The sequence below is a fragment of the Piliocolobus tephrosceles genome, chromosome 7 (assembly GCF_002776525.5).
Source record: "Piliocolobus tephrosceles isolate RC106 chromosome 7, ASM277652v3, whole genome shotgun sequence".
Taxonomy (NCBI): Eukaryota; Metazoa; Chordata; class Mammalia; order Primates; family Cercopithecidae; genus Piliocolobus; species Piliocolobus tephrosceles.
The window spans coordinates 67,656,737-67,681,215 of record NC_045440.1 but is presented as its reverse complement, the minus strand read 5'-3'; the positions used below and the strand labels follow the sequence as shown (position 1 = coordinate 67,681,215).

The 24,479-nt window shown below is 41.2% G+C and overlaps 1 protein-coding gene and 1 pseudogene across 1 annotated transcript in view; one reads left to right on the top strand and one right to left on the bottom strand.

Moving 5' to 3' along the window:
• The window catches only part of VCPIP1 (valosin containing protein interacting protein 1), a 40,759-nt gene that overhangs the window by 5,539 nt on the left and 10,741 nt on the right, over nt 1–24,479 (top strand). The window contains exon 2 of the mRNA XM_023222373.1: nt 8,485–8,571. Within this exon, the coding sequence (XP_023078141.1) occupies nt 8,485–8,571 (87 nt within the window). The remainder of the gene's footprint in view (nt 1–8,484; nt 8,572–24,479) is intronic.
• On the bottom strand, nt 10,433–11,097 carry LOC111549226 (annotated as a pseudogene).

The window sequence follows — 24,479 nt, the reverse complement described above, 5'->3', positions numbered from 1 at the left end:
GCTCATTGCAACTTCCGCCACCTGGGTTCAAACGATTCTCCTGCCTTAGCCTCCCAAGTAGCTGGGATTACAGGCACGTGCCACCACGCCTGGCTAAGTTTTTTGTATTTTTAGTAGAGACGGGGTTTTACCGTGTTAGCCAGGATGGTCTCGATCTCCTGACCTCGTGAACTGCCCACCTCAGCCTCCCAAAGTGCTGGGGTTACAAGCATGAGTCACTGTGCCTGGTTGATAATGTATTTCATAATGAAAATTAATAAAATATAATTCTGGTGTATAAATACTTTTTGAGTTTGGTTGAAAGTTCTTGGATCTGAATATCTGAGAGAACTACAGTATGGATTGCAATGAGTTTACCAAGATAATGTCTTTCTGTTCTGATCTCTTCCCTCCTCACATCCAACATTTATGCCTGTATAAACCCATACATCTCTTTAAAACTGCTTCCACTACCAATACAAAATTTGGGTGTAAAAGAGAGCATTTTGTTAATTTTGTAATGGTATCACTTGAGATACTTTCTGCTTTAAATTGAAGTATTAAGTGCATGGCCTATATTAGTCCGTTATAAATGTTAGTTTTCTCCCTCTAGTTCTCTTGTAACTGTATTTGAATTATGTAGAAGATAGGTATTTTTTTTTTTGAAACGGAGTCTTGCAGTGTCACAAGGCTGGAGTGCAGTGGTGTGATCTTGGCTCACTGCAACCTCTGCCTCCTGGGTTCAAGCAATTCTCACGCCTCAGCCTGCCGAATAATTGGGATTACAGGCATGCGCCACCACACCCAGCTAAATTTTGTATTTTTGCTAGAGATGGGGTTTCACCATGTTGGCCAGAACAGTCTCAATCTCCTGACCTCGTGATCCACCCCCCTCGGCCTCCCAAAGTGCTGGGATTACAGGCATGAGCCACTGTGCCTGGCCGAAGATATTCTTAATTTTAAAAAAAAGATGTTTCTACAAAAGTCAATTTGGGGATAAGTGCTAACTATATGTAAAGAGTGCTGGGTAACTGTTGATGTTTAGATTGGAGAGGGCTAGAAATGACAGAGCTTGTTTAGAAGATTGAAGATTTCAAAGTGCAGAAATTACTTTGTGAATTACCAAATGTGAGCTAAGTTGTGTTATGTTAGTTTAGAATATAGCTCATCAGACTTTATGCTGTTCAGATAGCTGGCTCGTTCTCGTTTAAGTTTAGGCTTAAATACTACCACCTTGTAAGGGTTTGAGAAACCTTTGCTGACCATTCTAAGTAGGTTCCCTCTATCAGTGTACCCTGTTGATGTCCCTCACAGCATCTATCACAATTTTTAATAATCTTATTTGTTTAATTATTTGTTTGCCTCCCCTACTATATTATAAAGTCCATCAAGACAGAGACTGTACTCTATTTTCTTCACTAATGAATACCTTATTTCCTAGTTCAGGGCCTGGCACCTAGTAGATACTAAGTAAATGCTTGTTAAATTAATGAATGCAATATTTCAGCAAAATCAGTGTATTCTGTGAACTTGTATGTATGTTGAGTGTACGAAGATAAAAGAGAGTCAGTCCTTGCCCTCTGTTAACTTACCTACAGGCCTTCAGCTGAGGGAGTTCCATACTTTTTAGCTTTCATCAGCAGATCTCCAGCTTTATTTTCTAAATACATAAAAATTATAAAATCCCCAAATAGGACCAACACAGCATTTTAGAACTTCTCATTTGATTAAGAATCAAATATATACATGGGGATTGTATAATTTCTTTCTTTCTTTTTTTTCTGGAGACAGATTGTCGCCCAGCCTGGAGTGTAGTGGCATGATCCCAGTTCACTGCAACCTCTGTCTCCTGGGTCCAAGTGATTCTCAGCCTCTCAAGTAACTGGAACTACAGGTGCACACCATCACGCCCAGCTAATTTTTTGTATTTTTAGTAGAGATGGGGTTTCGCCATGTTGCCCATGCTGGTCTCGAACTCCTGAGCTCAGACAATCCACTGCCTCAGCTTCCCAAAGTCCTAGGATTACAGGTGTGAGCCACTGCGCCCGGCCTGTATGTTTTCACTAAATAGGCTGACTGCATGATAGCCAGGGACGTGAGTTTTTTCTTTCGTTTTTAAGTAGAATATTCATTGACTAGATTGTCTATTACTTATATTAATAAAACAATAAGTATGTGTATTTGTCTTTGGCTTAGTACAAGTCATTCCTGGAACCTAGTAACTTTGAATCTTAGGAAGTATAAACTGGAATAACAATATTCTACTCATAATATTTCACATTTTAATCTCTTTTATCCAGACCACAAGGTAATTGAACTTAACTTTTTGCAGACAGTCATCTTCATTATTTATATAATACTTAAAAGACTAACTCTGGCTTTGCAAAATATGTCGTTCAAATTTTTTGTAGACCTGGTGCGGTTGCAGTGAGCCAAGATTGTGCCACTGCTCTCCATTCTGGGCAACAGAGCAGTGCTCTTTCCAAAAAAAAAAAAATTTCTTGTAGATCAGTTATTTGTGGGTTTTCTTTCATGGTAGACAGGATAGGTGGTACATTATCCACCATAAATATCTAGGCTAATTTATTTTTTCTTAGTGTTATATTTCATTAAGTTTCTAGTTTTGTTTTTTTGTTTTCCTAGAGGTAAGAACAGATTTAGGTGAAGAACAGAATTTGTCAGTTTGGAGTTACTCAAATGAAATTAGGCTACGTGACACTTCCTTGCTTTACTACGAAGTGTACCAACCTTTCAGGAGTTGAGAAACTTGTTTCATATTGATATACTTTCTCTGTTCCTGAAAGAACTGTGTGACTTTTTAATATATATATTTAAAATACACAGTGTTTTGTAATTTCATAAGACCTCTTGATGTTGTAAATGCCTTAGAATTTTCCAGAATCGCCCAGGCGCGGTTACTCACGCCTGTAAGCCCGGCACTTTGGGAGGCTGAGGCGGGTGGATCATGAGGTCAGGAGTTTGAGACCAGGCTGGCCAAGATGGTGAAACACTGTCTCTACTAAAAATACAAAAATTAGCCGGGCATGGTGGCGCTCACCTGTAATCCCAGCTACTCGGGAGGTTGAGGCAGGAGAATCGCTTGAACCCAGGAGGTGGAGGTAGCAGTGAGCCAAGATCAGGCCACTGCACTCCAGCCTGGCGACAGAGTAAGACTCTGTCTCAAAAAAAAAAAAGCAAGAATTTTCCAGAATCACGCGTGGGACTGAGACACTTATTTTTTAGGCAACAACTGAATATTATTATTGCACCTGGATTTTTTTTTTTCAAATGTTGGGTAAAGGGGCAGTTTAAAATCTAGATAGTGCTTATGCATATTCTTCTTCTTCTTCTTCTTCTTTTTTTTTTTTTTTATCCGAGACAGAGACTTGCTCTGTCGCTCAGGCTGGAGTGCAATGGCACAATCTCGGCTCACTGCAACTCTGCCTCCCAGGTTCAGGTGATTCTCCTGCTTCAGCCTCCCGAGTAGCTGGGATTACAGGGCCTGCCACCACGCCTGGCTAATTTTTGTATTTTTAATAGAGACAAGGTTTCACTATGTTGGCCAGGCTGGTCTCGAACTCCTGACGACGTGATCCGCCCACCTGGGCCTTCCAAAGTGCTGGGATTACAGGCGTGAGCCACTGTGCCTGGCCACATATTATTCTTTCTATGCCTTCTGGTAGCCCTTCTGTTGATTTATGTGTAGCATATTTGTAATGGGAGAGCAGTTATAAAGTTGAATAAAAAGTAATGCATAGATGTATCTTAAGATAAATGTATATATTGTAAATGGTGATTTTATATAATTATAATTGAAGATTAAGTCAAATATTGATGCTATTCCTTTCTAGATAGAAAAGGAAATCTAGATAATAATAGATTCTGTCCCAACTACTTTGATCACTTTTATTTTTAATATCTTTTCAATTACAATATAATTTTTAAAATTCAAATAATTCAAGTACGTATAAAATGTGGTAGTTCTTAACATTTGTACTCCCCAGATAAAATCATTATTAATAAATTGGGATGTGTCCTTTCAGACTCTGTACTCATTTAAACACTATTGAGTTTGTGTGCATGTCTGTGTATAATAAAAATATTCATTAATGCCGCTGGTGACACTAAAGTTGTGTGACTATATACCCTTAAGGGGACTGAATTTTAGGCAAGAAACAGATATGCCTTTTTTATAAACCATCTTGACTATCAGTAGGGTAGATAAACTTTTAAATGCGAGGATTACGTCAGGAAGGGTAGAGAGATGCCAACAATTCTTTCAGCAAATGAATACCTTTGGAATTCTGTCTAGTTGAAACAGTCCTGTGTTCCTACTTTATATTTGGAACCATTTATTCAAATTATTAAACAATTTTGAATTGTTTCTTTAAATTTTAAATTTAAATAAAGTTAAGTACTTTATGCCCGTAAATACTTCAGAGTTCATTTTGGTTATTTCTTTTGGGGTTTAAAAATATATTTTGGCTGGGCATGGTGGCTCACACTTGTAATCCCAGCAATTTGGGAGGCCGAGGTGGACAGATTGTCTGAAATCAGGAGTTTGAGACTAGCCTGGCCAACATGGGGAAACCCCATTTCTACTAAAAATACAAAATCAGCCGGGAGTGGTGGCACACGCCTGTAATCCCAGCTACTTTGGAGGCTGAGGCACGAGAATTGCTTGAACCCAGGAGGCGGAGGTTTCAGTGAACAGAGATTGCTCCACTGCACTTCAGCCTGGGGGACAGAGCAAGATTCTGTCTCGAAAATGAAATAGGCTGGGTGCAGTGGCTCATGCCTGTAATCCCAGCACTTTGTGAGGCCGAGGTGGGTGGATCGCCTGAGGTCAGGAGTTCGAGAGCAGCCTGGCCCACGTGGTGAAATCCAGTATCTACTAAAAACACAAAAATTAGCCGGATGTGGTGGTTTGTGCCTGTAGTCCCAGCTACTCAGGTGGCTAAGGCAGGAGAACTGCTGGAACGTGGGAGATAGAGGCTGCAGTGAGCCAAGATCATGCCACTGTACTCCAGCCTGGGCGACAGAGCAAGACTCCGTCTCAAAAATAAATAAATAAAATAAATAAATAAATAAATAAAACAAAAATATATTTCATTTAGGTGTTAGATTTTTAAATTTACTGCTTTGTCCCGTAAATTGCAAAGTAAAAAATTCAAATTGCCTTTTAAAATATTTAAAGTTAGAAGGCTAGGCACAGTAGCTCATGCCTATAATCGTAGTACTTTGGGAGGCCAAGGCAGGAGGATGGCCTGAGACCAGGCATTCAAGACTAGCTTGGTCAACACAGGGAGAACCATATGAGAGTGGTGCAGGACTTGTGCAAAGTGTCAAAACCCCTGCTTCCTGATCTCTAATCCCTTTCCTCATTTTTGTTACCAACAAACATGACTTTCAGTGGAGATATTTGTTTACCAAAAGAAATTACCTATTTTTTTTCTCCAAACAGTTGTGGATGCCATGAATTTCTATTAAGAAAAGACTGAATAGTTCTTTCAAATTTGCCGAAACAACTTGACCTTTTTTTGTGTGTGTATGAGACAGTGTCTCGCTCTGTCAGCCAGGCTGGAGTGCTGTGGCACGACCTCGGCTCACTGCAACTTCCGTTTCCTGGGCTCAAGCAATTCTCCTGCCTCAGCCTCCAGAGTAGCTAGGATAGCAGGCATGTGCCACCACGCCTGGCTAATTTTTGTATTTTTAATAGAGAAGGAGTTTCACCATGTTGGCCAGGCTGGTCTCAAATTCCTGACCTCAGGTAATCCGCCTGACTCGGCCTCCTAAAGTGCTGGGATTACAGGTGTGAGCCCGGCCAATTTGACCTTCAGTAGAGGTTTAATGTCAATGGAAAGGAGGGTATACGCTTTGGACTGATATACAAGATTCAAATCCTGGCTCTACCACTTACTAGCTGTGTGATCTTGGAAGAGTTATTTAAGCTCTCTGAGCTTGTTTCCTTGTCCGTAGAGCTTAGTTGTGATGAGTTAATGAAACCATGTGAAGAGCCTGCTCAAAGCTTGGTAGATAATAGAGGCTTACGTGGTATTTCCCTTAAAGCAATAGAACAGTGGGGCCATATTGCTTTGAAGGGGGTGAAAATTTGTTCTTGGAGAAAGGGTGAAAAAATCTTATCGTTAATATATAAAACTAAGATTATATATACTACATAAGCAGATATAAAGTATATATGTGTAATTCAGATATCATGAGGACATGGGGAGGACTAGAAAAATAATGCCTGTAAAGGCTCCTTAGGAGGAGATAATGGAAACAATGTTGACAAACACTGCAGTAGAGTTAAGTGATTTGCCTATTTAAATTATGAATAACTAGGTATGTAAAGTACTAAGAGATGTGATTTTTCTTATTAATCAGTTGGTCAGTTCTGAGGAGTTCACCATTTTGGCACCTATTCAGATTCTTGTGGTTTTTGTTTGTTTGGACTAGTCAAGTGCAGGTAGTGAGAAGGGGGAAATGGTAGAACAAGCAGTTCTAACTGTAACTGAACAGTCAGTTGAGATAACTCACTACCTTCAGACCAGCCCTGTTTGGATTCTTATCAAAAAAATTACCGCCGTATCTTTTTTTAATATGACTTCCAAATAAATGCTATACTAGAATATTTTAGAAAATATTAAGTACATTTAGGACAACATTGACAATAATGAAATGAAGGGTTATCACAGAAATAATTTATCTAAGTGAGGTTTAATAGTAAGCTCAGCAATCAGAGCCACCAGCAGTGGTTACTAATATTTCTTTATTTGTAGACTCTTATTAATATTAAACTTCTGTGTGTCCACCCTTAAATATAGCTATTCTAGTAGTACTGCATCATTAGTAAGTGTTTATAAGTAAATGTTTTGATTAACTGAAACTTTAATTGTCAAGTCCTCTAAAACTTGCCTACTTTAAGCTGGTGTACTGAAGGTAAGTTTAGCCAGCTGCCACACAAAGTCATATCCTGTTTATGAATGTGAGGCGGGATTAGAACTCTGAGATGTTGTAAGTACATAGTGATTAGTTAGCACTGTCAGTCACAACTATTCAGAGCTCAGGTCCAACAATATAATCTTCAGGTAGGGAAGACAAAAGTTAACTTTTTTTGTTAAAATTTAAAACTTCCTGATTATAAAAGTAGTACATATACATTAGCAGATTAGAATGTAAACTATAAGAAACAAATAGAAACAGCCATAGTAACTGTTATGTTCCTGCCATTCTTTATTGATTTCTTCAACAGTGATGATCATTCTTTACGTTTTATTTGAAATTTCTTACTGAAATAAGTATTGAAATAGCCCCTTCTGTTTATTTCTTGGTTTTAATATAAATATAAAATTTATATTTACAATTGTGTATTTTACTTTGAAAAATGTCTCTTTTTTTTTTTTGAGATAGAGTTTTGCTCTTGTAGCACAGTCTGGAGTGCAGTGGCACGATCTCGGCTCACTGCAACCTCGACCTCCTGGGTTCAAGCTATTTTCCTGCCTCAGCCTCCCAAGTAGCTGGAACTACAGGTGCACGTCACCACATTCAGCTAATTTTTGTATTTTTAGTAAAGACGGGGTTTCACCATGTTGGCCAGGCTGGTCTCGAACTCCAGACCTCAGGTGATCTGCCCACCTCGGTCTCCCAAAGTGAGGGATTACAGGCGTGAGTGAGCCACCGTGCCTGGCCCAAAAATATCTTTTAATAATCTTATCTGTTCTAGTACAGAGTTTACAGACTAGTTTCCTTTGAGCTGGATTGAGTCTTCAGATCTATTTTGTTCATCATAATATTGACTACCTTGACTCGTGGTTTTGTTTCTTCTTTTTTGAAGCAGGGTCTCACTTTGTCACCCAGAGTAGAGTGCAGTGATGCAAACACTGCTCCCTGCAGCCTTGACCTCCTGTGCACAAGGGGTTCCCCCTGGCCACTCCACTGCTTCAGCCCTCTTTAAGTAGCTGGGATGACAGGCACATGCCACCATGTCCGGCTATTTATTTATTTATTTTTTTGGTAGAGAGAGAGTTTCGTCATGTTGCCAAAGCTGGTATTGGAACTCCTGAACTCAGGCTATCCACAGCCCCCCAAAGTACTGGGGTTACAGGCATGAGCCACCATGTTTGTTGACTCATACAGTTTTAAAGACACTTTTTAATTAGTTTCTACATTTTAAAATTGGGAGAATTCATATTACAAACTTGAATTTTGGGTTTCTCTTGAAAAGCCACATGGTCTTAAAACTCTAGGCATGCACTCTTCCATGACAGCCCTTGTCAGTGACTGGCACAGCCCTTGTCAGTGACTGGCACAGTTAGATAAGCCATGCATTTTCTAGTATGCCACAATCCTGTCACTCAGTATCATCTCTCTATGGCGTATCAGGCTGTTTCACTCATTTAGGAGCTCTGCCTTGATGTTTATTCTAGGCTAATCTTTACTAAAGCAGCCCGGGATGGAACTCTTTTGTTTGTTGCTAATACTGTATCTGTTTTTGTCTTACAGGAGAAGATGTATGGTCTTATGCAAAGGGACTTCCTCACATGTTTCAGCAGGGTGGTGTATTCTACAGTATTATGAAGAAAACCATGGGTATAGTTAATTTGATTTTATTCTTAAATAATAGCTCTACTGAAGCTATTTTAAGATTAAGAAAGTTCATGTAGTTTTCTACTAAAATATTTTCAAAATTAATTTTAGGTTTATATTCTTTAGCAATTTGCCTAGTTAAAATGGATTATTACCCTGACATGGTCAGCTATGTTTTCTGCTAGTATTACTAAAAATCTATCACTTTGTTGCTATTCTTTTCTCATTTAAATTATGTGTATGGGTGTATGATTCTTTTTTTTTTTTTTGAGATGGAGTTTCGTTCTTGTTGCCCAGGCTGGAGTGCAATGGCGTGATTTTGGCTCACTGCAACCTCTGCCTCCTGGGTTCAAGCGATTCTCCTGCCTCAGCTTCCCGAGTGGCTGGGATTACAGGCATGTGCTACCACGCCTGGCTAATTTTGTATTTTTAGTAGAGATGGGGTTTCTCCATTTGGTTAGACTGGTTTTGAACTCCCGACCTCAGGTGATCTGCCTGCCTTGGCCTCCCAAAGTGTTGAGATTACCGGCGTGAGCCACTGTGCCCGGCCATGTGTATGATTCTTCTTTGTTTTTTTTTTTTAGATGAGGTCTTGCTCTTGTTCCCCAGGCTGGAGTGCGATGGCACGCTCTTGGCTCACTGCAACCTCCACCTCGGGGGTTCAAGCAATTCTCCTGCCTTAGCCTCCTGAGTAGCTGGGCTTACAGGCGCCTGCCACCATTCCTGGCTAATTTTTTGTGTTTTTTTTAGTAGAGACAGGGTTTCACCATGTAGGCTAGGCTGGTCTCGAGCTACTGACCTCAGGTGATCTGCCCGCTTCGGCCTCCCAAAGTGTTGGGATTACAGGTGTGAGCCACCACGCCTAGCCATGTGTACGATTCTTTTTTTTTTTTTTTTTTTTGAGACGGAGTCTCGCTCTGTCGCCCAGGCTGGAGTGCAGTGGCCGGATCTCAGCTCACTGCAAGCTCTGCCTCCCGGGTTCACGCCATTCTCCTGCCTCAGCCTCCCGAGTAGCTGGGACTACAGGCACCCGCCACCTCGCCCGGCTAGTTTTTTGTATTTTTTAGTAGAGACGGGGTTTCACCGTGTTAGCCAGGATGGTCTCGATCTCCTGACCTCGTGATCCGCCTGTCTCGGCCTCCCAAAGTGCTGGGATTACAGGCTTGAGCTGCCGCGCCCGGCCGTGTACAATTCTTAACAACTAAAGACAAATTGTGAAATTAGAAGCAGATTTGTTTATAATGCTAGTATTCAAGAACCAGATAATATTTGTGGTGGTGGTGTTATGTTTGGCCATATTTAGCATATATCTGATTGCTTTCTAAGTTCTAGGATACAGCTCATTATACATTTAGCTTCTTTCACATTGTACATACATTGTTTGTAAAGACAGACTTGTGTACAAGTGTATGTCTGTATCTTCAGAGTGGTCTTAAGAGAGAGGTTGCCAGGCCATGTGTTTGGACTTCACACATTGTTTTCAAAGATTTTATGTTAATGCTTTCGGCCCCAGACTTACCGCTCTGGCTTATATATTTCACCTACCTGGCCATTGTAGACGTTAATTGCATACTCTGTTTTGTTGTTTTCATCTCTTCCTCATACACTTTTTTTTCCTTCCAACTTGGTTGTTGTAGAAATATTCAAACATATACAAAAGTAGCAAGAATAATATAATGAACCCCCGTTTACCTACTATCCAGCCTCAATAATGATTAGTACATCTCTGTCCCGTTTTTAATTGGACTATTTTAAAGTAGATCTCAGATATACTATAATTTCACCTGTAAGTACATTGGTACATATTTCCTTTTTTTCCTTCTCATTTTCTCCTTCGAACTTCAATATTTCTTTTTTTTTTAATTTTGAGAATAATTTAATATGTTGACTTCAAGATACAACTATATTCTATGTAAGATACAACTCTATATGCCAATATTTTAAAGAAACGGATCCTTACAAGACCAAAATAACCCACAGGCCACGAGGTTGGTTTTTCCTTTTTTTTTTTTTTTGTTTAAACAAATGTGCACCATGATGTTTCATCAAGACAAATGCCATGAATGTGAAAGCTGCAGTTTGCAATATACCACATTTAGAACCCCGCGAAGGAGAATTAGACAGAGGTGGTAGTCATTCTAATTAAACAATCAGGTAACTTCACGACAAGCTGATTTGCAGCATCAAAAGTGTCCATTTAAGTTTCTTTTTTCTTGATGATCAGAGGGCCCACATTGTCTCCAGTCTCTTCGTTATGTTTTGTGTGAGCCCCATCACAGAATGGGAACTTTTTGGATCTCCAACAACAGCAATATACAGCTTTATCTCCCAAATCCTCCATGTCAAAAGCATGTACTATCTTGGGGTTGTCTTTCCGGATATGAAGGTTTATCATAGCTTTATTTCGATGATCTTTAACATAAAATCTTTTGTAAGCTAGATAACCAATTGCAGCTGTCCCAGCAGCAGTGGTAACTGCTGCGATCCATTCAACTCGTACGCTGAAACTGGAAGTCAGACTCATGGCACCCGAACTTCAATATGTATTTCTAAAGATAAGAACTCTTTAAAAAAGAAAAATTATTACAGGCTAAAAAAAGAACAATATTTTTTTAATGTCGCCAAATATCCAGTCAGTGTTTGAATTTTCTCAATAATTAATGTTGATAATTTTCTAAAAAATGTTTTCTTCTCTTGGTTTTTCTTTAATCAGAGACCAAAAAATGCCTTGTTTTTTCTTTTAAGACAGGATTATTGAGGCATAATTTACAAACAGTAAAATTCATCCTTTTCAGACTTACAAGTATACAAATTTTGTATACTGTATATGAATTTTGACAAACATATATATATAGCATATAACACCACCACTGTAATCAAGATACAGAATATTTCCATCACTCCAAAAAGTTTTCTTGTGCCTCTTTGTAGTCAACTCTCCTCAATCCCAGGCCCTGGCAACCATTCATTTGATTCTGCCCCTATATGTTTGCCTTTTTCATATTACCATGTAAATGGAATCCTATAGTGTGACCTTTTGTGTCTGGCATCTTTAATTTAGCACAGGAATTGGCAAACTGTGGCCTGTGGGGCCATCTCAAATCTGCTGCCTGTTTTTTTGTTTTAGAGACAGGGTCTCACTCTATCTCCTGGACTGGAGTGCAGTGGCCCAGTTATGGCTCACTGCAGCCTTGACCTCGTGGGCTTAGGTGATCCTCCCAGCTCAGCCTCCCAAGTAGCCAGGACCACAGCCATTTGCCACCATGCCCAGCTAATTTTTTGTATTTTTAGTTGAGATGGGGTTTTACCATGTTGCCCAGGCTGGTCTTGAACTCCTGAGCTCGAGTAATCCTCCCGCCTCGACCTCCCAAAGTGCTAGGATTACAAGCGACAGATTACAAGCATGAGCCTCTGCACGCGACCTGCTGCTTGTTTGTATAATTTATTATTATTATTATCATTATTATTATTAGTTTTGTGACAGGGTCTTGCTCTATTGCCCAGGCTGGAGTGCAGTGGTATGATCGTGACTCACTGCAGCCTCCAGCCCCAATCCTCTGGGCTCAAGTGATCCTCATCCCTCACCCTACTGAGTAGCTGGGACTACAGGCATGCGCCATCATGCCCTACTAATTTTTAAAAAATTTTTTGTAGAGACAAGGTCTCACTATGTTGCCTAGGCTTGTCTCGGATTCCTGAGCTCAGGTGATCTTCTGCATCAGCCTCCCAAAGTGTTGGAATTACAGGCGTGAGCCGCTGTACCTGGCTGAATACTTACTTACTGGGACTGAGCACAGTGGCTCACGCCTGTAATTCCAGCACTTTGGGAGGCCGAGTTGGGCAGATCACTTGAGGCTAGGAGTGTGAGACCAGCCTGGCCAATATGGTAAAACCTCATCTCTTCAAAAAATACAAAAAAATTATCTGGGTGTGGTGGTGCACGACTGTAGTCCCAGCTACTTGGGAGGCTGGGACCTGAGAATTGCTTGAACCCAGGAGGCGGAGGTTGCAGTGAGCCAAGATCATGCCACTGCACTCCAGCCTGGGTGACAGAGTGAGGATGGATGGATAGATAGATAGATACATAGATAGATAGATAGATAGATAATAGAGTAGATAGATTAGATACATACATGATGGATTAGATAGATCAGATAGATGACAGATTAGATAGGTAGTGGATGGGTGGATGATAGATTAGATAGATTAGATAAATTATCAATTCATCAGATAGATTATAGATAGACAGTTTTATTGAAGCACAGTCACACGTTTACATGTTGTTTATGGCTGCTTTCACGTTACAGTGGCAGAGTTGAATACTTGTGAAAGAAACCATATGGTGCACAAATGTTGCCCTATACAGAAAAAAATGTGCCTATTTATGTTTTAATATGCTTTTGAGATCTGTCTTGTTGCATGTATTAGTGTTTTATTCCTTCGTTTTTTAAAAACACTTCGAATAACTAACTAGATTTTATTCCTTTTTGTTGCTGAGTAGTAGTCCATGATACAGATGTGTCACATTTTAAAAGACCTGTAACTGGCCAGGTACTGTGGCTCACACCTGTATTCCCAGCACTTTGGGAGGCCAAGGTGAGCAGATTGCCTGAGCTCAGGAGTTCAAGACCAGACTGGGAAACATGATGAAACCCTGTCCCTACTAAAAATATGAAAAATAGTTGGGCGTGGTGATGTGTGCCTGTGGTCCCAGCTACTCAGGAGGCTGAGGTGGGAGGATCAATTGTGTTTTCTTCTAGGAGTTTATAGTTTTAGGTTTTATATTTAGGTTTATGATCCATTTCAAGTTGATTTTTTAATATGTCGCAGGGTATGGGTCAAGGTTCATTTTTTAATGTATGGATGCCCAGTTGTTCCAGCACCATTTGTTGAAAAGGCTTTATGTTATCCATTGGATTATTTTGATATATTTGTCAAAAATCAGTTGCCCATGAGTCATACACCTGAAAAGGATGAATTATGTGATATGCACAGTATACCTCAGTGAAATTACTTTTTCTTAAATCAACTGACTATATGTGTGGTTCTATTAGTATTTCTAGAATCTCTTTTCTGTTTTGTTGATCTATGTCTCTCCTTTTTCCAGTACAGCATCCTGATTATTATATCTTATAGTTATTCTTGAAATCAGTGTGAGTCCTCCATCTTTTTTTCTTTTTCAGAATTGTTTTGGGTGTTCTGAGTCCTTTGTTTATCCATATAAATTTTATTTTATTTATTTATTCATTTACTTACTTACCTGCTTCTTTTTTTGAGACGAAGTCTTACTCTGTCGCCCAGACTGGAGTGCAGTGTTGCAGTCTTGGCTCACTGCAACCTCTGCCTCCCAGGTTCAAGCCATTCTCCTGCCTCAGCGTCCCAACTAGCTGGGATTACAGACGCCTGCCACCGCGCCTGGCTAATTTTTGTAGTTTCACCATCTTGGCTAGGCTGGTCTTGAACTCCTGACCTCATGATCCATCCACCTTGGCCTCCCAAAGTGCTGGGATTACAGGCGTGAGCCACCACGCCTGGCCTATTTATTTATTTTATTTACTTATTTATTTATTTTTGAGACAGAGTGTCTCAAAATACACTGTCGAATAATACAGTGTCGAACTCCTGTATTTATTTATTTTTTTGAGATGGAGTCTCACTCCGTCACCCAGGTTGGATGGAGTACCATCTCAGGTCACTACAACCTCCATCTCCTGGGTTCAAGCAATTCTTCCCTGTCCCAGCCTCCTGAGTAGCTGGGATTACAAGCGTATGCCACCACACCTGGCTAATTTTTGTTATTTTTGTAGAGACAAGGTTTCACTATGTTGGTCAGGCTGATCTCAAACTCTTGACTTCAAGTGATCTGCCTTCCTCAGCCTCCCAAAGTATTGGGATTACAGGTGTGAGCCACTGCGCCTGGCCTATCTATATAAATTTTAGAATCCGCTTGATTTCTTCAAAAAGAGTCTGCTGGGATTTTTATTGTGATTGCATTAAATATACAGGCCGTGCCTGATTTAGGATTTTTTGACTTTATGATGGGTTTATCAGGGTATTAAATGCATTTTGGGCCAGGTGCAGTGGCCTGTTATCCCAGCACTTTGGGAGGCCGAGGCAAGCGGATCACTTGAGGTCAAGAGTTTGAGACCAGCCTGGCCAACATGGTGAAACCCCGTCTCTACTAAAAATACAAAAATTAGCCAGGTGCAGTGGCATGTGCCTGTAATCCCAGCTATTTGGGAGGCTGAGGCAGGAGAATCCCTTGAACCCAGGAGGCAGAGGTTGCAGTGAGCTGAGATCACACTGCTGGCACTCCAGCCTGGGTGACAGAGCAAGACTGTCTCAAAAAAAAGGCATTTTGACTGTGAGTTTATCTGGCTGTAACCCATTATAAGTTGAGGAGTATCTGTATAGATCAAATTGGGGATAGTTGATATCTTGACAACATTGAGTCTTTGGATTCATGAAGATGTTATATTTCTTGTATTTGGTTTTATTGAGACAGGGTCCCACTTTGTTACCTGGGTTGGAGTGCAGTGACACAAACACAGCTTACTGCATCGTTGACCTTCCTGACTCAGTTCATCTCCCGTCTCGGCCTCCTGAGTAGCAGGGACTACAGGTGTGCACCACCACGCCCTGCCAATTTTTGTGTTTTTTTGTAGAGACAGGATTTTGCCATATTGCCCAGGCTAGTCTTGAACTCCTGGACTCAAGCCATCTCCTGCCTCAGCTTCCCAAAGTTCTGAGATTACAGGCATGAGCCACTGTGCCTGACCAAAAATGCAAAAATGTTATATTTCTTCATTGATTTAAGTCTTTAATATCTCTCATCAAAATTTTATAGTTTACAGCATATAGGTCTGACACATAGTTTGTTAGATTTACACCATGAATACTTGTTTTTTGGATGATACTGTAAAAGATGCTTCTACAAATGTCAAATTTCCTATTGTTCATTTCTAGTACATAGAAATAAAATTGGCTTGCTTTTTCTTTATCTTTTGTTTTGTTTTTTGAGATGGAGTCTTGCTCTGTTGCCCAGGCTGGAGTTCAGTGGCACGATCTTGGCTCAGCACAACCTCCGCCTCCTGAGTTCAAGCGATTCTCCTGCCTCAGCTTCCCGAGTAGCTGAGACTACAGGTGCACACAACAATGCCCAGCTAATTTTTTTATTTTTAGTAGAGATGGGGTTTCACTATGTTGGCCAAGTTGGTCTCGAACTCCTGACCTCATGATCTGTCTGCCTCAGTCTCCCAAAGTGCTGGGATTACAGGCATGAGCCACCATGCCTGGCCTCTTTTTTTCCTTTTCTTAGATACAGGGTCTCACTCTGTTGCCCAGGCTGGAGTGCAATGGCACAGTCTTAGCTCACTGCAACCCCCACCACCGGTGCCCCACCACCAACTGGGCTCAAGCGATTCTCCAGCCTCAGCCTCCCAAGTAGCTGGGACCACAGGCATGGGCCACCACACCTGGCTAATTTTTATATTTTTTGTAGAGACAGGGTTTCACTATATTGCCCAGCCTGGTCTCAGACTCCTGAGCTCAAAGTAATCTGCCCACCTCGGCCTCCCAAAGTGCTAGGATTACAGTTGTGAACCTGGCCTAAAATTGTTTTTTTTTACTGCACCTGGCCTAAAATTGTTTTTTTTTTTTTTTTTTTTTTTTAACATTGCCGTTGATTGCCCTTGTACCCCATGTGTGACCTTGCTAAACTCACATATTTTAGCAACTTTTAGCAGATCCTTGTCTATATAGATCATCATGTCTTTTGGAAATAAAAGACAATTAGCAATGGCTTGGACCTTCAGTTCAGTGTTGAGTAGGAATAGTGAGAGTAGACATTATTTCCTTTTTCCGTATCTTGGAAGCATTCAGCTTGCAGGTTTTTCAGAGATACCTTTTGTAAGACTGAGGATTGATTGAGGACATTTCTTTCTATTCCTGGGTTTGTTGCAAGTTTACATTATGAGTGAATGTTGAATTTTGTCAGATGCTCTTTTCCTACATGTATCAAGATGATCATACGGTTTTTCTCTTTTGGTTTGTTGATAATGTGAATTACATTGATTTTTTTGAATGTCGAACCAACTTTACTTGCTGGATTTAATTTGCTAATATTTTGTTGAATGTTTTTGTGATTGTGTTTAGGAAGGATAATTATCTGTAGTTTTCTTGTAATGACTGTTTAATCAGGGTAATGTTGGCTTTATAAAATAGCATTGAGAAGCTTTGCCTCCTCTTTTCTGTTTTCTGGTAGATTTTATAATAGTTTTATTTTAACTGGTAGAATTCACCAGTGAAGCTATCTTTGCTTGGAGTTTTCTTTACTGGGCAGTTTTTTAACTACAAATTTAATTTCTTTAATAGAATACTCTTAAAATTGTCTATTTCTTCTTGAGTAAGCTTTGTTAGTTTTGTCTTTCAAGAAATCTGCGCACTTCATCCAAGTTATCAACTCTGTTGGCATAAACTTGTTTCTAATATTCCCCTATTGTTGTCCTTTTAATGTCTGTAGAATCTGTAGTTCTTTTATTTCTGATCTTGGCAATTTGTGCCTCTTTTTTTTTTTTTTTTTGGCTGTCCGGTCTGGCTGTTGATCTTTTCAAAGAAACGTTTGAGGCCGGGCACGGTGGCTCAAGCCTGTAATCCCAGCACTTTGGGAGGCTGAGACGGGCGGATCACGAGGTCAGGAGATCGAGACCATCCTGGGTACACAGTGAAACCCCGTCTCTACTAAAAAATACAAAACACTAGCCAGGCGAGGTGGCGGGCGCCTGTAGTCCCAGCTACTCAGGAGGCTGAGGCAGGAGAATGGTGTAAACCCGGGAGGCGGAGCTTGCAGTGAGCTGAGATTCGGCCACTGCACTCCAGCCTGGGCGACAGAGCGAGAATCCGTCTCAAAAAAAAAAAAAAGAAACGTTTGGATTCATAGGGTTTTTTTTGTTTGTTATTTTTCTGATTTCAGTTTCATTGATTTCTACTTTTATGTTGTTTTTTTTTTCCCTTCCTTATGCTTGCTTTAGGTTTAATTCGCTCTTTTTTTTTCTCATTTCTTTATTTTATTTTTTGAGACGAGAGTCTCAATCTGTTGCCCGGGCTGGAGTGCAGTGGTGCAATCTTGGCTTACTGCAACCTCCGCCTCCTGGATTCAAGCAATTCTCATGCCTCAGCCTCCTGAGTAGCTGGGATTACAGGCATGCGCCGCTATGCCCAGCTAATTTTTGTATTTTTAGTAGAGACGGGGTTTCTTCATGTTAGCCAGGCTAGTCTTGAACTCCTGGCCTTAAGAGATCTACCCACCTTGGCCTGTCAAGGTGCTGAGATTACAGGCATGAGGCACCATGCCCAGCCTACAAATTTTTTTTTTAATGTAGGCATTTAAAGCTATAAATTTCTCTCTAAGCATCCTTTCCCTTCCCTTTTTTTTTAACATCCTTCTTTCTTTCTTTCTTTCTTTCTTTCTTTCTTTCTTTCTTTCTTTCTTTCTTTCTTTCTTTCTTTCTTCTTTCTTTCTTTCTTTCTTTCTTTCTTCTCTTTCTTCTCTTTCTTCTCTTTCTCACTCTGTTGCCTAGGTTGGAGTGCAGTGCCGCAATCTCAGCTCACTTTAACCTCCATCTCCTGAGTTCAAGTGATTCTCCTACCTCAGCCTCCCGAGTAGCTGGGATTAAAGGCACGTGCCACCATGCCTGGCTAATTTTTGTGTTTTTAGTAGACATGGGGTTTCGCCATGTTGGCCAGGCTGGTCTAGAACTCCTGACCTTAGGTGATCTGCCCACCTCGGCCTCTCAAAGTGCTGAGATTACAGGCGTGAGCCACTGTGCCTGGCCTTTTTACATCCTTTTAAACTTTTTATCTTTCTGCCGGGCGCGGTGGCTGAAGCCTGTAATCCCAGCACTTTGAGAGGAGGCCGAGACGGGCGGATCATGAGGTCAGCAGATTGAGACCATTCTGGCTAACACGGTGAAACTCCGTCTCTACTAAAAAATACAAAAAAACTAGCCGGGCGAGGTGGCGGGCGCCTATAGTCCCAGCTACTCGGGAGGCTGAGGCGGGAGAATGGCGTGAACCCGGGAGGCGGAGCTTGCAGTGAGCTGAGATCCAGCCACTGCACTCCAGCCTGGGCAACAGAGCAAGACTCCAACCCCCAAAAAAAAAAAAAAACTTTTTATCTTTCATTCTACTTTGTTTTCTTTTTTTAAATTCTTTTTTAAATTCTGCTTTCTGAAATATATTGATACTAATTAGTGGTTTTAAGAAGTTAGTATTTAATTAGGATTGATTATGGGGATTCCAGTAATCTGGATCGATATGCACTGTCTTCCATGCAACTGCAAATAACTTCCTTCAGTTGTGTTTTGTGTATTGGAGGGGGTTGAAGGATAAGAGGGTGGCATGGGGATGGCTATCTTTACTATTTTCAAAATAGTTTTGTTTCTAGTTTGAAATTATTTTTTAAATGTTGAGTGTGGTGCTGAGACAATTCAGTGGGAAAAGAATAGTCTTTTCAACAAGTGATCCTCAGACAATTAAATATCAGCATGCAAAATATTGAAGTTTGATGTCTACCTCAGGTTTGACCTCTACCTCACACCATATACAAAATTAATTCAAAATGGATCAAAGACCAAAGTTTACTTGCTAAAACTAGAAAACTCTTAGAAGAAAACATAGGCATAAAATGTATTGACCTTGGATTAGGCATAATCTTAGATATGAAAATAAAAGCATAAATAAGAAGAGAAGAAAGTAAATAAAAAGCAAACTTCTGTGCTACAAATTATACCATCAAGAAAATAAATACACAACCCACAAAATGGGAGAAAATTTTTGCAAACCATGTATCTGAGAATGGATTTTTATCTAGAATATAAAGAACTCTTACAACTAAACAAAAAAGACAAATAACAGTTACAAATCTGCAAAGGATATGAATAGATTTCTCTCCAGAGAAAATATATAAATGGCCAATCACACGTGAAAAGATACTCAACATCATTAGTCATCAGGGGAATGCAAATCAAAACAAAAATGGGATGGTATAATACTTCATACTCACTAGTCTGGCTGTGGTCCATAAGTCACATAATAAGCATTGTAGGCGAGAATGTATAGAAATTGGAACCCTCATACACTGCTGGTAAGAATGTAAAAATGGTGCAGCCACTTGGGAATTCTGGCAGTACCTCAAAAGATTAAATGTAGTTACTCTGTGATCCGGCAGTTCTACTCTTAGGTGTATACTCAAGAAAAATGGAAACATAGGTCCACAAAAAATTTGTACACAAATGTTCGTAGGTGCATTATTCATCATAGCCTAAAACGGAAGTTACTAAAATGTCCATCAACTGATGATTGGATAAATAAAATGTGGTATAGCCATACAGTGAAGTATTATTTGGCAATAAAAAGTAGTAAAGTATTGGTACTCAGTACATCATGGACAAACCTTGAAAACATTATGCCATATGAAAGAAGCCAGTCACAGAAGAGCATATAGTGAAATATCCAGAATAGGAACACTTAGAGAAACAGAGAGTCAATCAGTGACTTCCCTAGGGCTGGGAATGAGATAGAGGGAATGACTGCTAAGGTTCAGGGTTTCTTTTTGGGGCGATGAAACTGTTCTAAAACTTCCACAACTCTGTGAATACGCTAAAAACTGGCCATGCACAGTAGCTTATGCCTGTAATCCCAGCACTTGGGAGACTGAGGCGAAAGGATCTCTTGAGCCCAGATCGCAGCAAGCTATGATGGCACTACCACACTGCAGCCTGGGTGATAGAGGGAAACTGTCTCCAAAAAAACTACATATATATCCCAAACCATTTGGTTATACACTTAAAATAGGTGAATTGTATGTGAACTGTATCTCAATAGAGTGGTCATATTTCTTAGAATGTTACATGTGGTATTTATCATTAAGAGGTAGTTTAGAGCTCTGGAGTTGAAACGGGATAGTTCCCTTGACCCTTTCGAGGGGCTTGTGAAGGGGTTGGCTTGCTTACTCAGCCTGCAGCTCTCAACCCTTCATGGGACAGGCAGCAGATACAGGGGCCTGGACGAGTGCTTCTGGGCACCGGCAGGAGTAGAACTCTCTGTGGCCCTGTAGCAGCGTCTAGCGGGGTACCTGTGACCCCCAGGGCCCCAGAGGGCATGTGTTACAGTGTGCTCTTTTAGCTTTCCCCTCCCTCCACTGATAGCGTAAGTGTTTTAACAGCTCAGTGGAGGGTCAGGATGACAGCCTTTTGCACCCACCCTCTTGGTATCCAAGTTCTTGTCTGGCATCCAGGAAGAATCAGGTTGCACGAACAAATTGAAGGGTGCTGAATGTGGAGGATTTTATTGAGTGGTGGAAGTGGCTCTCAGTGGGGTGGGGAGCTGGAAAGGGGATGGAGTGGAAAAGTGGTCTTCCCCTGGAGTTCAGCCGTCCCCGGCCAAACTCTTCTCTGAAGTACCCCCGTCAAGCCATCTCTCTGAAGTCAAGCTACTTCTCTGTGACATCCAGCTGTTTTCTTCTCTTCTCTCCTTCTCTGCCAGTCTGCTGGTCGGCCTAGGGTTTTTATGGGTACAGGAAAGGGGGCAGGGCAGGCTAAAAAGCAACATTTGAGCGGAAAAACAGGAATACATGTTGTACAGATTATTTCATCACCCAGATATTCAGCCTAGCACCCACCTGATCCTCTCCCTCCTCTCACCCTCTACCCTCTGAAAGGTCCAAGTGTGTGTTGTTATTCCCCTCTTTGTGTCCATATGTTCTCATCATTTAGCTCCCATTTATTATTATCATCATCATCCTCATCATCATCCTGTGGTCAAAGAATCAAAACATGTCAAGCCCCTCTCAATCTCAGCCATTTACCTCCGTCTTCCAGAAACAGAAAAGGAACATACATAACTCTCTTATTTTATTCAAATCCACCTTAATATACAGATGGTTACATCTACATTTGAAAAACAGTATTGCCCATTATAACTAAACTATACTATTACTATTTCTGTTCTTAATCTTTGGAAAGGTATTCTAAAATTAACTGACTCAGGCCAGGTATGGTGGCCCATGCCTATAATCCCAGCACTTTGGGAGGCCTAGGTGGGCAGATCACTTGAGGTCAGGAGTTCGAGACTAACCTGGCCAACATGGTGAAATGCTATCTCTACAAAAAATGCAAAAATTATTTGTGTATGGTGGCAGGCACCTCTAATCCTAGCTACTCAGGAGGCTGAGGCATGAGAATCGCTTGAACCTGGGGGGAGGAGGCTGCAGTGAGCCAAGATTGCACCACTGCACTCCAGCCTGGGCAACAGAGCTGAGAGCAGACTCCATTCCCCTCAACCCCAACAACAAAAAATAGAATAAAATTAATTGGCTTAAAATATAGTTAAGTTTTTGGCCAGGTGTGGTGTCTCATGCCTGTAATCCCAGCATTTTGAGAGGCCAAGGTGGACAGATTGCTTGAGCCCAGGGGTTCGAGACCAGCCTGGGCAACATGACGAAACCTTATCTCTACTAAAAATAGAAAAATTGGCCAGGTGTGGTGGCATGCGCCCATAGTCTCAACTGCAGGTGAGGCTGAGGTGGGAGGATCGCTTGAGCCCAGGAGGTGGAGGCTGCAGTGAGCCATGATCACACCACTGTACTCCAGCCTGGTTGACAGAGTGAGACCCTGTCCCCCACTATATACGTATATAGTAAGTTTTCTTGCAGGTTTTTGTACAGAGAAATGAAGAAATGAATGGCAAATTTAGTTTTAACTATATAATACTCAGCTTTGCCTGTGAACTTTATAAAAATGGAATTATGCTGTATACCTTCTTCTATGATTTCTTTCTTTTTTTTTTTTTTTTTTTTGTGAGACAGAGTCTCGCTCTGTCGCCCACGCTGGAGTGCAGTGGTGCGATCTCGGCTCACTGCAAGCTCTGCCTCCTGGGTTCACACCATTCTCCTGCCTCAGCCACTTGAACAGCTGGGACTACAGGTGCCTGCCACCGTGCCTGGCTAATTTTTTGTATTTTTAGTAGAGACGAGGTTTCACCGTGTTAGCCAGGATGGTCTTGATCTGCTGACCTTGTGATCCACCCACCTTGGCCTCCCAAAGTGCTGGGATTACAGGTGTGAGCCACTGCGCCTGGCTTTTTTTTTTTTTTTTTTTTTTTTTTTGAGATGGGATTTTACTCTCAGGCTGGAGCACAGTGGTATGATCACAGCTCCCTGCAGCCTCAACCTCCCAGGCTCAAGTGATCCTTCTGCCTCAGCCTTCCAAGTTGCTGGGACTACAGGCATGTGCCACCACACCCAGCTAATTTTTAAAATTTTTTGTAGAGGTGAGGTCTCCTTAGGTTGCCCAGGCTGGAACTCTTAGGCTCAAGTAGTCGATTTGCCTCTGCCTCCCCAAGTGCTGAGATTATAGGCATGAGCCCCATACCTGGCTAACTTGTTTAGTTTAGCAACACTTTTTCAGATACATCTATGTTGATGAATTCAACTATAGGTTATTCATTTTCACTGCTGCATAGTATTCTGTTGTATTGTTTTTAACACAATTCATTGTTCTGCTCATGAGCTTTTGGGTAGTTTCTAGGTTTTTAATGTAAAGAATAATGTAACTATAAATACTAGTATACATATCATTAGCATATATAAGTAATGGAACTTTTGTTTTATTTTGTTTTGTTTTTGAGATGGAGTCTCGCTCTATCGCCCTGGCTGGAGTGCAGTGGCACGATCTTGGCTCACTGCAAGTTCCACATCCTGGGTTCACACCATTCTCCTGCCTCAGCCTCCTGAGTAGCTGGGACTACAGGTGCCCGCCACCAGACCAGCCTAATTTTTTTTTGTATTTTTAGTAGAGACGGGGTTTCACTGTGCTAGCCAGGATGGTCTCGATCTCCTGACCTTGTGATCCGCCTGCCTCAGCCTCCCAAAGTGCTGGGATTACAGGCGTGAGCCACCATACCTGGCCTTAAGTAATGGAATTGTTGATATGTGATAGAGAATTTTTAATGTGCCTTGCTTCTTAAAATTCAAAGGACTATATGAAATCTGAACATTCTGTCTATACCTGCCAAAAAAACCCCTGAAAAACTGTGCTTAAAAGTATCACAACAGTATTTGTATTGTGTTTATATCCTTTTTTTTTTTTTTTTTTTTTTGACAGGGAGTCTTGTCCTGTTGCCCAGGCCTCCCAAAGTGCTGGGGTTACAGGTGTGAGCCACTGTGCCTGGCCTATCCATTGATTTTTTTTTTTTTTTTTTTTTGAGACAGAGTCTCGCTCTGTAGCCCAGGCTGGAGTGCAGTGGCCAGATCTCAGCTCACTGCAAGCTCCCCCTCCCGGGTTCACGCCATTCTCCTGCCTCAGCCTCCCAAGTAGCTGGGACTACAGGCGCCCGCCACCTCGCCCGGCTAGTTTTTTGTAGTTTTTAGTAGAGACGGGGTTTCGCTGTGTTAGCTAGGTTGGTCTTGATCTCCTGACCTCGCGATCCACCCGTCTTGGCCTCCCAAAGTGCTGGGATTACAGGCTTGAGCCACCGCGCCCGGCCTATCCATTGATTTTTAAATATATATTTTAAATTGGGGCGTTTGTTTTTTGTTTTGTTTTTAGACAGTTTCTTGTTATCACCCATGTTGGAGTTCAGTGGCTCAGTAATAGCTCACTGCAGCCTCAGACTCCAGAGCTCAGTGATCCTCCTGCCTCAGCCTCCCAAAAAACTGAGACTATAGGTGTATGCCATCACTCTCAGCTAACCTTTTGTTTTTTTGTAGAGACCAGGGTCTTACCATGTTGCCCAGTTGGTATCAAACTCCTAGCCTCAAGCGATCCTCCCGCCTCAGCCTCCCAACGTGCTGAGTCACCACGCCTGGCTGGAGTTTTTTAATAATGGTATAAACGTCCAGAAACTATAGAAAT